This window comes from Puma concolor, chromosome C2 (assembly GCF_028749965.1).
Source record: "Puma concolor isolate L17-30 chromosome C2, mPumCon1.1.hap2, whole genome shotgun sequence".
Taxonomy (NCBI): domain Eukaryota; kingdom Metazoa; phylum Chordata; class Mammalia; order Carnivora; family Felidae; genus Puma; species Puma concolor.
Genome location: NC_141675.1, coordinates 23586722 through 23599473, shown reverse-complemented (window position 1 = coordinate 23599473; position 12752 = coordinate 23586722). Strand labels below are relative to the sequence as shown.

The 12752-nt window shown below is 38.9% G+C and overlaps 1 protein-coding gene across 9 annotated transcripts in view; it reads right to left on the bottom strand.

Moving 5' to 3' along the window:
* Positions 1-3852: 3852 nt before the first annotated feature.
* SATB1 (SATB homeobox 1) overlaps positions 3853-12752 on the bottom strand; it is a 100512-nt gene continuing 91612 nt past the window's right edge. For 6 of the 9 annotated variants that reach the window (XM_086674213.1, XM_086674211.1, XM_086674216.1 and 3 more), the window contains 3 exons: positions 7978-8181; positions 7288-7383; positions 3853-5597 (listed from right to left, as the gene is read on the bottom strand). In XM_086674213.1, coding sequence (XP_086530339.1) covers positions 5094-5597; positions 7288-7383; positions 7978-8181 — 804 coding nt within the window. In that variant the 3' untranslated portion in view covers positions 3853-5093. The remainder of the gene's footprint in view (positions 5598-7287; positions 7384-7977; positions 8182-12752) is intronic. The other 3 variants (XM_086674217.1, XM_086674218.1, XM_086674219.1) reach the window with 3 other exon arrangements.

Genomic DNA, 12752 nt, shown 5'->3' with positions numbered 1-12752 from the left:
TTTAGAAAAAAATATTTTCTGTATATGGCTCTTACACCAGGACAGCAGAGTTTGGAGGTTAACGTCTCACACATTTGATTTCAAATACTTAGTGATAGACTTTCTCATATTAACAAAATACATGCTACATTATATTTCTGAAATTTTTGAATTGCAACTAATGTTTCTACAGTTTCTGCGTTTGGAGAAGCTTTTATAAAGGAGAAAATAGAGATAGAAATGGCAAGGCTTGGGTTTGAAACCAACGTGGCCACTTAGGTGGACAAATGAGTTACCCTAGTTGAGTTTCCTCTCCCTGGTTTTTGAAGTGGGACTTTTCAGAGCCTGCCGGAAGTGTCTCAGAGTGGGATGGAGGTATGTTTGCGGCAGTACCTTATATAATGAAGCATTTTACAAATGTTGCTATTTTCATCTTAAGCATATCTGCGTGTGCGGTCAGTGAGGGGCCCTGGGAACACAGAAAGGCTTTGAAAGAGACCTGGTAACATTTGGAAAGTAAAATTGGAAACAAAGGCAGAGTAGGTGACACCTGTCTGGGCAGTGAGACGCTATCGGACAGCTTTGTGCTCTGGACAAATGCTCATTTTGCATCACACTGCCACAGACTCGATGAGTTAGCAGACATTAAATATTCGGACCTTCTCAACATCCTCATTTATAACAGGCACGGTTTGTTCTTTTGTGAGTGGAAAATCAGAGCAGCACACGGGACGTCGTTTCTTTTGGGGGCGTAAAGACACGAATTAGATCCTGTCACTGTAATGAAGACTTAACTACCATAGAGAGCAAATAATACCAGTGCAAGAAATTCAACTAATAGTACAGAAATAATGTTCAAGATTTAATTTAGTGCAAAATAGGTCACTTCAGAGTTTAGGTTTACTTTGCAAGGCAACAAGTATAAGGTACTCTTTTACTGTATTCCCTCATCAACCATTGCCAGAGACCGGGGGCCCAGGTCACGTGCTTTTGATCACAATAAGGCTATTAGCAGTTGAAAATAGTTGACAGAAGGTGACTTAATACACAACCTCGGTGTAAGGCAAGAAGCCATAATGGAATTTTAGTGGAATTATCTTGATAAAATTAAATTTGGAGATACATGATTCATATAAGTAGGGTAATGTAAGAAAGGCTTAATTAAAAATGTTGCTCGTCTTTTAAACATTAATTCCAAACTACTTTTATTTAACATTTGGTATTGTTAAACAGGTAATAGTATTCTGGACATACACCTTTCACCACATCTCTTTATTAAGGGTACTTTATATTTTATCAAAAATGTGCAGGTTAATAGATTGTAATTTAACCTCTGTTGCAAGACATGCAAGTATTTAGTATTTACATTGAAAGGATTGCCTTGGAAGAAACAGTGAATCCGTAATATGCCCCCTTTAAAAGTCCCAAATATTTACTTGCAAGATAAGCTCCAGTATCAGTATCTTCTGATATTTTAAATGTGATAAATGTTTCTGGACCTTCGTTGGTTTCCACGCTATCATGCAGATTTTTGGCTTGCTTTGGCAAGACAGTCCTATCTGGGGGGCTATATAATAGGGTATACACATTTTGCTCCTTTTGAAAATATCACCAGGCAGTTCAGAATACCTCATTTATTGATAATATTGTGACAATCAAGGACCTTAATATTAGCTGATGGTAACAATAGGGAAAAGGGCAGAATTTAATAGTGGGATGTATGGGATTGTCAGTTTTACTCAATGTTGAATCATTTTGAAAATGTTTTCTACTCAAGCTATATATTTTAGATAAGCACAGTTAGATATAGATATCACTACTTGGAAAAAAAAAAGAACACTTCTTTTAAGCTCAGAATTCCTTAGGACTAAATGTTAATCAAAACACATTTTATACATAATATGTACAGACTTTTTAACCAAGTGCCATACAACTAGGGCACAGATATTAGTTACCTTGGTTTTCAAAGGTTATGTGTCAACTCTGCATATTACGTGCCAAGGAGATACTGTCAACATTATTTTTTGCATAATGTGCAAGTATTATATGGCCACAGAGTGTAATACAAATTAGTGGCAAAGTGCTGAGGGAAGGAATCCATGACAGATTCAGATGCACAAGGTTGAATATTACCTGCAAACTACCTGACTCTGCTAAGGTCTTAACAGCACAAAGCGCTATGTCATGCCCAGCTTTTAAAAGTTTCTGAAATACTTGGACACAATGAAGCTTGTTCAAGGAGTTTTTACCATAGCCACCTGTAGTAAGAGGACTGGTATTAACAATAAAAAACATCAGGGGAGCAATGTGGAAGATCACCCAAACGAATCATTGTCAAATTGTGCCATCTTCCCTGGAAACAATTTTGCTCACTCCATCATGACCATCACTCTCTTTTAATATGTGCTTTTATTTTAATTTTTGGCTTAAAATATCATATTAGTACGATTATGCTGCTTAAGTTAAAGGGTCTGAGACTTTCATTAGTATTGTATTGATTTCTTACACACACTCATCAATTCTTTCAAAATGTGATTTCAAAAGAAATGAGGTTACTGTGAATGGCGAAATCGTATTTGCAACCCAATTTTTCGTTCTAAAGAAATTAAATTTCTGGCACCTTATATTCTGTTGGGCTGGTTAAAAAAATAAAAGTCTACTCTTTGCTCTACCTTTCTCCCCTAAACTCAGAGGAGAAAAAGCAGGAGAAAGGAATTTGTAAAAAACTTTATGGCACGCTCGTTTCTATGTATTCCTTTTTTAAATACATGAAATCTAGCTTCTATTTTATTAATTCAAATGTCGTTTGCTCAAGTGATTTTCTGAACTCTACGCAAGAAATGTTTAAAAGTTGTCTTCTCATTTAATAAAAAGAACTGAAAACTTTTTCAGTGCAATTTTAAGTTACAGCAAACCAGCTGCCTTCGTAGTTCAGCTGTGCTTCAAAAGTAAATAGTACTTTTACGGCTGAATTGGGAGTCTTCAATGATGCCATTTTAGTTCCTTAAGTAAAAGTTCAACATTAAAGCAGCCCAGTTGCGTACCACTGAGCTCATCAGGGCCTGGAAAAACGTTAGGCATGAAGAGATTGGACAATTTCAGAACCAACCATCAAGGAACCCAGACAGATACCCCTATTAACATCTAGGAAACCTTAAAAAGCAGCAGAAGATAAAGTGAATACAAACAAAATACTAACAACCAAAAACTGCAACGCTGGCCTCAATCCCTTCCACGACCGTGATTAGCACATCTCATTCTAGATCGTGGAGTTTACAGAGCTTTATGTTGCGAGAGTTCAGAAGACTGTGTTTAAGATCCAGGTGTGTTATTCTTATTTTCTTCATTTAGTTCCTATAGTTATGACATACACAACCAAATGAGCTCCGAGTTAACTCATATTCCACTTAGAACTTAAAAAAATACATTGCTTACTATGAGGTTTTTATACAGAAGGTCCATTTTTCCCCTACTTACTTTATGTTACTGGTAAAGGCCTTTAAAATATTTATACATTAGCTTAAAAAAAAGCGTTGCCATAATCAAATATTGTGAAATAAATGCAGATGAATTCATTCTAAGTGCATAACTCCTAGAGACTAGATTTATGTTTTCGTTGGCAGGTCTTTTGACCATCCTGCTCTGTTTGTTAGGCAAAATGTTAAGCAAAAACAGGCTATGGTCTTTGTTGTTAAACTTAAAAAAATGACCACGTTTGTGACTGAAATTTACAGTGTTTCAAGTGACTTTTCAGTTGCTCTTTATAAAATCGGTAAAATATCCTCAAGAAAGTATTAACATGCACCTAACTGAGAGGGCCATCTTTGACTCCTTCAAGTTACTTCACATAAGCAGACAAACCCTACCATGTCATACCATACAAACAATTTTAATTGTGTAGTTACAGTCAATAACCACTCCTAATCAGAACATTTCTGCATAAAGAAAATTGTGATACACTTATAAAAACAGCCAGCTGTAACAAAATAGCTGGTGTTTTCATAGCCATAAACTCATAAAAAAGAAATACACCTTTATACAGAAATTTTATACAGATGTAGCTTTAAAATTGATTGTAAACCAAAGGAAGACACATTGCAAACATCCATTATTTTCACATTAATTGCATAATTTTCTAAGGTGATCTATTAGTTTTATTTACCTAAGCTTATTTGCATGATAGTAAAAATTGCATACAACAATAAGAGTGAAGCTTATAGTATGAATTGCTTGGATAACATAGAGCACTTTTTATAGGCAACTGTGTAAAGCACATTTTCTCTATTTAAAACTTTTAAGACACTTTGTTTTACTGCCCATCAAAATACATTTATAAATAGAAAAGAATCAGTATGGTAACAAGAGAAGCAATATTACATTTAACGGAAACTTCCAAAAAATTAATTACAACATGATGCTGCAGGATCTACAAATAAATAATGAGGACTAAATTGTGTTTCACATTTTCTTTTCATTTTTTAAAAAATCATGTAACAATGAGAATGAAAAAAATTACAGTGAACTTTTATTTCCAAAATAAAAACAAATTTGAATTACGGCAGTGCCATATAATACAAGGCATTTGTTGGCATATGTCATCTTTAAACTGCATTCCACAGTCTATAGTTCTTTTGTAACATACAATAGAGTAACAAACTCTTTTTTTTTTCTTTTTTTAAAATAAGGGGCGAGTTTCCAAAGATCAGTGTGGAGTGTTACAGAAATAATTAAAGGAAGGAAATAATAATCACAGAAGTTATAATGCTTGTTTGAGGCTCCAGAATAATAATTTTTTTTTTTTTTAAAAAAAAAGATATCACTGGTATCATGCTTACGGGTATGCACCTCGATGCGTCCCGTGAACACAAATTTTAATTTTAAATACCAAACAATCCTCGATGCTTCACCTGGGGCTGCCAAGCAGTTTGTAAAACAGAGTAAAACATTTAGTGCAGTCTGTATTATCCTTTCTCAACTTTCCTGTTTGTGCAAGTTTCTGAAGATTCATTGGCCAAACCATGAACAACAAAGGTTTTCTGAGAGAATACAAGGTGGACTTCTCATGTCGTTAGTAAATACCAGTGGCACTGTTGAATGAAAATAATACTTTGATCTCAGTCTTTCAAGTCAGTGTTAATGTCTGTGTTTCCTTCCACCGACAGCTCTTCTTCTAGCTTCACCGAGAAAAGGGTGTTAGCATTTTTGTCTTGGGCACTCTCTTCCAAATCCTTAAGCAACTCCTCTTCCTTGTATTCGGCCACATCCACCTCTAAGCCGGAGTTGTCCTTCAGTTTGCCGTGGTGCTTGAGATAATACCGCTGGTTCTGAAAGAACTTGATGATGGTGTACTTGGGAAGGTCAAGTTGCGCGGACAGAGTCTGGATGGCCTCTTCGTCCGGGTACAGGCCCACGTCTTGGATGAAACTCTGGAGGATGCCCAGGGCTTCCACGGAAATTTTCGTCCGCGGCCGGGTCTTCTGCCGGTTCTCGTCCTCGGCCTCTGCGGGCGAGGCCACCGTGGGCTGCCGCGGGGGGAGCCGGGGCCCGGCCGGCTGCTGCGCCTGCGCCTGCGGGGGTGGCGGCGCCGGCTGCTGCTGCGCCTGCGCCTGGGGCTGCTGCTGCAAAGGAACAAGCGGACAGTCAGAGCTCTGCCTTCTCCCCAGGCGGGCGCGCGAAGCCATCTGGGAGGAAGCAGGTGGCTCGGAATCCCACCAGTAGCTTCTCCGAGGGGAACAAGATTCAGGACAAAATGGGAGGCCAGCTAGATGGCCCACGCCATCAGGGGAAGAAGTCAAAATGATAAAAACCGGGAGGGGAGGCATTACTAGGATTTTGGAGGCAGCCGCTGGGCTGCATTATCGGAGGTCAGTGGAGCCTCCCTGCCCTTCATTTTCTGTCTGGCTCACGGAAGTGAAAAGTCAGCGCGCTGAAAATATGAGCCATGAACTTCAGCAGAAGGATACGCATCAAAGACGAAGACAGCAAAGCAGATTATGATGTAAATAATGAACAAAGATTTAAAACGAAGATTGAGGAGTAAGGATTTCAAAGGCATTTTAGAAAGGAGAGCTACAGAGCCCTGGGGAAAGAAATGTGTGTTTTGCCTCATTTCATCCATGGCTAAAACATGGAGCAAGAACGGAAAGTCTTATTTAAATTCCAAATAAAATAGATAAACGTCTGCTCTTTTTCAGCTCTATCCCCTAAGACTCCGAGGATTTTTGAGATTCTCACTTTTGTGAGTTTCCTACCAGTCAGTTCCGATTTAATACACGCACAATTACTTACCAAATTGCACTAGGCTGACACTGCAAGTTTTTTTTTTTTTTTCCTATGGAAAAATAAAGGTTTGATCCACCATACAACGGCTAGCAAATTGTTTTGTCTATAGTAAACTGAGATGTGATTAGGATTTAAATTTAGTGTATACAGACACTTTTTCGTAATTAGTGTCTGTATATGTGCTGTAATTTCCATACACAATTATACATAACAAATGTGTGACACATGCACATACTGTATACTCTATATCCATAATTCTTATCATCAAAGCAAATCAACCTGAGTAAGCCGCGAAATATTAGAACGTTTATACCGTGCCTAAGCATTTCCTTTTATCCCCCTAAGAAACAATTTTATTAAAAACAATTTACATTTTCAAACAAGTACTATTTTTATTACTTAACATACACCTTTCTTTTTTTTTTTTGTTTGTTTTTGCTAAACAGTAAGTTTTTCAGGCTTTCATGATTATTTTAGTGCTTGATATCCTAAGGGATTCTCTTTTCCAATTTATCTTTAATACACACTCAAGGATTTTTTTTTCCTAGTGGATGGATAGCCCTATTATTGTTTTCGTTTGTGTGTGTGTGTGTGTGTGTGTGTGTGTGTCTGTGTGTGTACACACACACACATTTTCCACAGCAATACCAAGAAATAATGCAGGTGATTCAACAAAGACAGAATTTTAGGACTCTGCAAAGCAATGGCATTTTCTCTTATATGGGAAAGCTAAAAATATCCCCTTAGATTTAACAGAAATACATCATACAAATCAAGGCCATAAGGCACCAACAAACTACATGATCGTAGAGCCTCCCAATCTAAACTCACAGGGGCGTTCCCTCAGTGGATGAATGGAGACCAGTCCCATGACCAGCTCAGCACACGGCTGAATCTGGGGCACAGTGGTCTTTGGCTACCACCATGGTTAGTATGTCCTTTGCAAGTCTGAAAATCCAGACCAAGGGAGAGCAGGTCTTCACGCCACCCCCTCTCGCTGGCAGAGGTTAACTTGTGCCCGCTCACCTGAGGAGCAGCACCGAGCCATGGTGCAGGGGTCAGCAGGCCTGGTAAGAAAACGCCTCTAGACTCTCCTTTCCCAAGGGTGGTGGGAGAGGGGCTCTAAAGGAAAGACAAACAGACGTGACTCACCCCTAACCTGTGTTCTGTGAGGGTGTGGGGAGACAGCTACAAGGTGAAGGAAGGGCCAAGGAGTCAGAAGCAAGATTCCAATTGGGTTTCCCTCCCCTCCTCGTCCTGGACAGCACCCAAGGAGGTATAACATTGTGATTGCGCAGACCTCCTCTACAGAAACGACAGGAATCCCTTTCCTAAAGGGCAGTGTTGGTAGTCATTAGAAAAATAGTTTTTTGTTTTTTTTTTTTTAGATTCTGATTTTCAAAACACAAAAACAAAATTTGAGCTCTCACACACAAAACCACCCAATTCGAACACAAACACACTTGCCAAACAAGTGTTAAAAAGGGGGTTCCTGCCACTTTGTGGGTGGGGAGATGAGGGAAGAGGAACACAATACACATGTTGGAAAAAGTGTGTTAATTTCCCTTTACTCCCCTGAGCAAGATGGCAGCGTATTGTTATCTCTTGCTAAAGCCTCTGTTTAGACTGGCGGGAAGAAGAGAAACGCTAATTTCCCTGCTAAGTGTAAAGCTCTATTTACTTAGTGCTATATTGAATTGGCCAAGGTAAACGAACCTGAATCTGCTCTGCTGGAACATGGATAATGTGGGGCGGCCTGTCGCCATGGTGATGCACCGCGTTGCTCTCCTGTTCATAAATGGCATCACGTTCTGGCTGAGGAAGACTGAGGAACCTTCGGATCATGGAGAGGTTCTCCCACAGAGTCCTGTTTTCTGGAGAGGGATCTTCTTTCCAGCGTAACAGCTCACACAACCACCCCTTGGAGACAAGGGCATAATAGGTCAGTTCATGCCTGTGGGGGGGCTGGTATGTTCCATTAAGAGCTAAAAAGAAAAGACCCTGTGAAGTTAACTTTTTTCATAAGCTCAAAACACTCCAACCTGCTTAAAAACATTTTTTTTTTTAACCTGTTAAGAAAGAATAGCTGTAGGTGTCAGGGAGGCAGGCTCTGTTTCTAATAAATGTTCAGATTTGCATCTCAAAGGAGGGTCATATTTTTTAGATTCCAAGGGCAAGACACATTTACCACGGACTTTGCAATATGTGAAACATGAGAAGAGCCAAGTTGAGTGTGCTTCTAGTCGTGCCCAACTTTCTTGTCTGATGAGTGGCCGTCTGAGATCCTGAAGGTATTTAAGAGATAGGGCAGATTTTTGGAATAGTTTTTTTCTAAAAGGATTCCTCAAGTTTATACTTCTTGTATTAGGAAGGAAACTACGTGTAAATATTTGTGTGTGTGTGTGTGTGTGAGAGAGAGAGAGAGAGAGAGAGAGAGAGAGAGACAGAGACAGAGAGAGACAGAGAGAGAGAGAGAACAGACATGTGCAGTAGTGTGAGTGAGGACGTTGTCTAGTGTAAGCGTAATGCTCAGAATGGGCATTAGAAGAATTCTCCCAGAAACAACTTTCCAGAAAAACATCTTAGGGCCTGTTTTTTTCTGCCCACTGCAGTGTGCAACATATGATTCATCAGGCAAGAATTTTAACAGATTTCCTAGGCTGAGAGAAGGAAATGTCCAATGAATGCCCAAACCTGAACCTCTCTGATGCCTCCCCTAGGGTCCCATTTTTGATCCTCAGATTATCTGTCAAAAACCGAGTGGTCCAACAGAGGACCCTGTCTAACATCTTCTAATCACCATTCCAAACATTCTTCATTTTGGCTGCCATGATGCACACTAAGCAACGGGGTGGCGAGAGGGAGCATGTGTCCCACCCAAACCCCTTCACCAGCAAGGCAACCACCTGCAGCTGCCGTGCTGCCTGCTAACAGCTCAGAGCCACATCCTTCTCTGGGGCGATGTCTGGAGTCATCTCGCCTGGAGATGCCTGGACAGTTCCTCCACGTCCTCACTGACCCCCTCACCCTGGGGTGGCCAGTGACTGGCTGACCCAGTGGTACAACGTTCCTGTCCTCTTCCCCTCAAGGGACCACTCACTCAACCCTTCAATTTACTCAACAGAGATGGCCCTCCCCATTCTTCTTACTCCCTTCCCCCATCAATACAGACCACCTGAGACCATACCTCTTACCGGACCCCCACCTCTTCCCTATCCTCCCTCACTCCTTCCAGGTCTCTCATAAAAGCCTAGACACTTGATTCCTGTCTTAGGCTCTGCTTTAGGGACTTGACCGAAGATGAAGGGATTTCTTGGAAATGCCAACTAAATTAGTTCGATGGGAGTGGAAAAAGCACAATTTCTTTACCATCTGCATTTTAGAACCGGCCAACGAGAGGTTTTTTTTGGTGTACTGCTGCTGCTGTTGTACGGGGTGAGACCAGGGAATGGTATGACTTTTCTCCATTCGTCCCATACTGAACTACCGGAGAAAATTCCCCTTCCCCTTCTAACTGCAACATACAGCGAAAAGAAACAGGGCCCATTCTGCCCCAAATGGCCTGTTTGAGAGAATTTAAAAGAAAAGATGGAGAGCTGCTAACATTAGCTTCCCAAGACCCACCTACTAACCAGCCAAGGGTGAGTGACTGTTGCTAAACCTCATGAGATCTATTTTTTTCTAAGACATTTGTTTCTCTACTCAACAGGTCTCTTAATTAAACAAATATGTACAAGGAGATGGTCACACAATCATGCACTCATTCAGTGCCACTGAATGCATAATTCAAAGCTGAGAGAGCAGGCAGTAAACTGAAGGTTTACCGGCAAGAATATTAGTGAAAAAAAGTAATAATTGTGATGAGCATGTCACTGAATGTGCTTCTTTCCTAACCATGGCAATTCTATGTTTATTTCCAGAAAAATATGATGATGTGTCATATTTTCGCTCTATAGGAGTATAACATTAACTCTCAAACTGTATTTGAGTATTTGAGGTATTTGAGACCCACTTGCACATGTGCCCTGGAGATGTTTATTTAGCTCTTATTGGCAAATATTTGCTATCTGGATTGAGCCATGAAAATATTTTATATTTTCCTACATCTCAGCTATTTCTTTATACTTTACCTCTAAGTTGGATGCTGTGCAGGTTTCAGATATATATCTTCCCGTAGGCTTGAATATTAACTATGGTTAAGATGGCTTTCCTCCTCCATTCTTCAGCTATGGCAATTGACAGGCCCCCATGCCTACACGGAGCAAACTACTGCAGTTCTATTTATCTTTCAAGATGTTAGAGGGCTCATTAAAAACAGAACAGAAAAGTTGGTATTTTGGGGGTTTTGTACTTAGCTAGTATTGTATACTGGCCCACTAAGTGCTAAACATTGAGTAGCTAAGGTTTTGTTTTTTTTTTTAAGAAATAAATGCCTGTAACTAAAAATTGCTGAAAGTTAAATTAAGAATAATTCACGTAAGAAAAGCTTCTTGGAGAGAGCTGAAAAACTCCAATAATTTTTCCAATCCTTTAGAAAAACTTTTTAAAGTAACACAGAGATCAGTTAGCACTCGGATATATGAGAAAAAACATGTGGATCACAGATGTTCTTTGGAAAAGAAAATCATTAGTTCTTTTAAAATGGCTAATAATGATAGCTAATTCCTAAACAATCACACTCATGCTGGTTTAACAAATATTTCAGAAAAAGAGCCGTGACTCATTCAACAAATATTTTGCTCATATTGTCACTTCTGTGTCTCTATACTGATGAAATGGATCCTTATTTTTATTAATTGCCCATGACTACCATAACATTTCCAGTAGTTTGCTATTAACCTCTGCCCTTAAATAATACTTCTAATTCCTTATCTAAAAATAATTTGATGAATTATAAGTTTGAAGCTTGTCTCTGCTAGCCTTTCAAGAGACATGATGATTTTAAGAGACTGAAATCAGATGCTTCTTAGAAAAATATTTAACGGTGCAGCTGGGAACTGTTAGTTCTACAAGGGTATTCCAAAAAGAAAAAAAAAATTAAAAAGGGGGAGTGCTTTTCTTGACGTGTGTATCTCTTGAAAAATAACGGAAAACAGACATTTTGATATGCTAGTTCTTTGTCAGCAGAGACATTGGCTCATTCCCAATTTACACTGGCAAAAATACGATTAATTTATTCTAATACTATTTAAATACCTTGGAATATTCTGACTACCTCAAATCCTATCGACTGAGACTCTATTAATGATGACAATAATCTGATCTAGGTTTTTGCACAAAGTGACTAAAAAAGCCAAATGCTTCTAATTCCCCAATACCTTTTTCTAGGTCATTTTTCCATAAGTGATACTATTAGAGCCAACAAACTTGGTAAGACAAGCAACATGTCAGAATATTACAATATCTGACAAATAATGATGATTCCCCTAAGCACTGTATGGGTTTTTAAGTGATAAATGTACAGATCTGCTTGGTAGAGGAGAGGTAAGGAATGAAATGCAGGACTTTGCTGCAAAATGTGAACATAATTACATTTTTAAGAGAGGTCTCTGGTACTTGAAATATTCTAAGACCATAGGCAGGAGTAGTGAGCTACTCCCCAAATCAAATTAGATCACAACTGTTCCGTACAGTAGGAAAGACAGGAGCGTAACAGCCTTAAAATAATAAGACCAATCCACGCTCAGAAAACTAAAATGGTACAAGGAACAACCTAAACTTTAAGTGTAGTCAATTTGCCAAGCAACATTACACTGCATATAAAGAGGGCAAAATATAAACAGTAGCCACATGTAAATAAATTAGTAATACTTTCAGGATGTTACTACTTTTCAAACTGACGAAGTTTAATTTGACACCTTCTGTTCTAAACCCTTTGTTTCTATTCAAAATCACGCCTTGAGCTGTTGCTATCAATCACAGCGCTCCCCCATTACTTAAAAAAACTGGCTTGAACCCTGAATAAGCTGAAAATGCCATGCAGATGAATTCTGAGATAATATGTTCAAACCTGTTATATACAACACAAATCCTGTAAAGTTATGTATTGTAAACCTACATTTATTGAGAACTAAAAGTCTTAAATCCATCTGCCACAAAGGAAATACTGTTATGTACTTTATAGTAACCAAGAACCATCTGCAAATGTCTTGCTACCGTAAGCAAGAAAACGGTGCAGAAGATGCTAAACCTAAGACCGCATGAAATAAATAACATTCTTCGGACTAGTTTTGGTGAGGGATCTATTAAAAAAAAAAAAAAAAAAAAAAGTAAGATGGGGGGAGGGGCGGGGAAGGAAAAGAGAAAATGCAGAATGACTGCCAAACCAGTACTGAAAAAAAGCAAAACAAACTCAATGACAACACAATGGCAATTTATTATGGTCCATGAAACACATGACTGTATGCTCATTTTAAAGGAAAAATTAGCAGTTCTAAACTCAATATTCTAATGATGTGCTTTACTGACAGAATCTTGTTGTACCACATTTA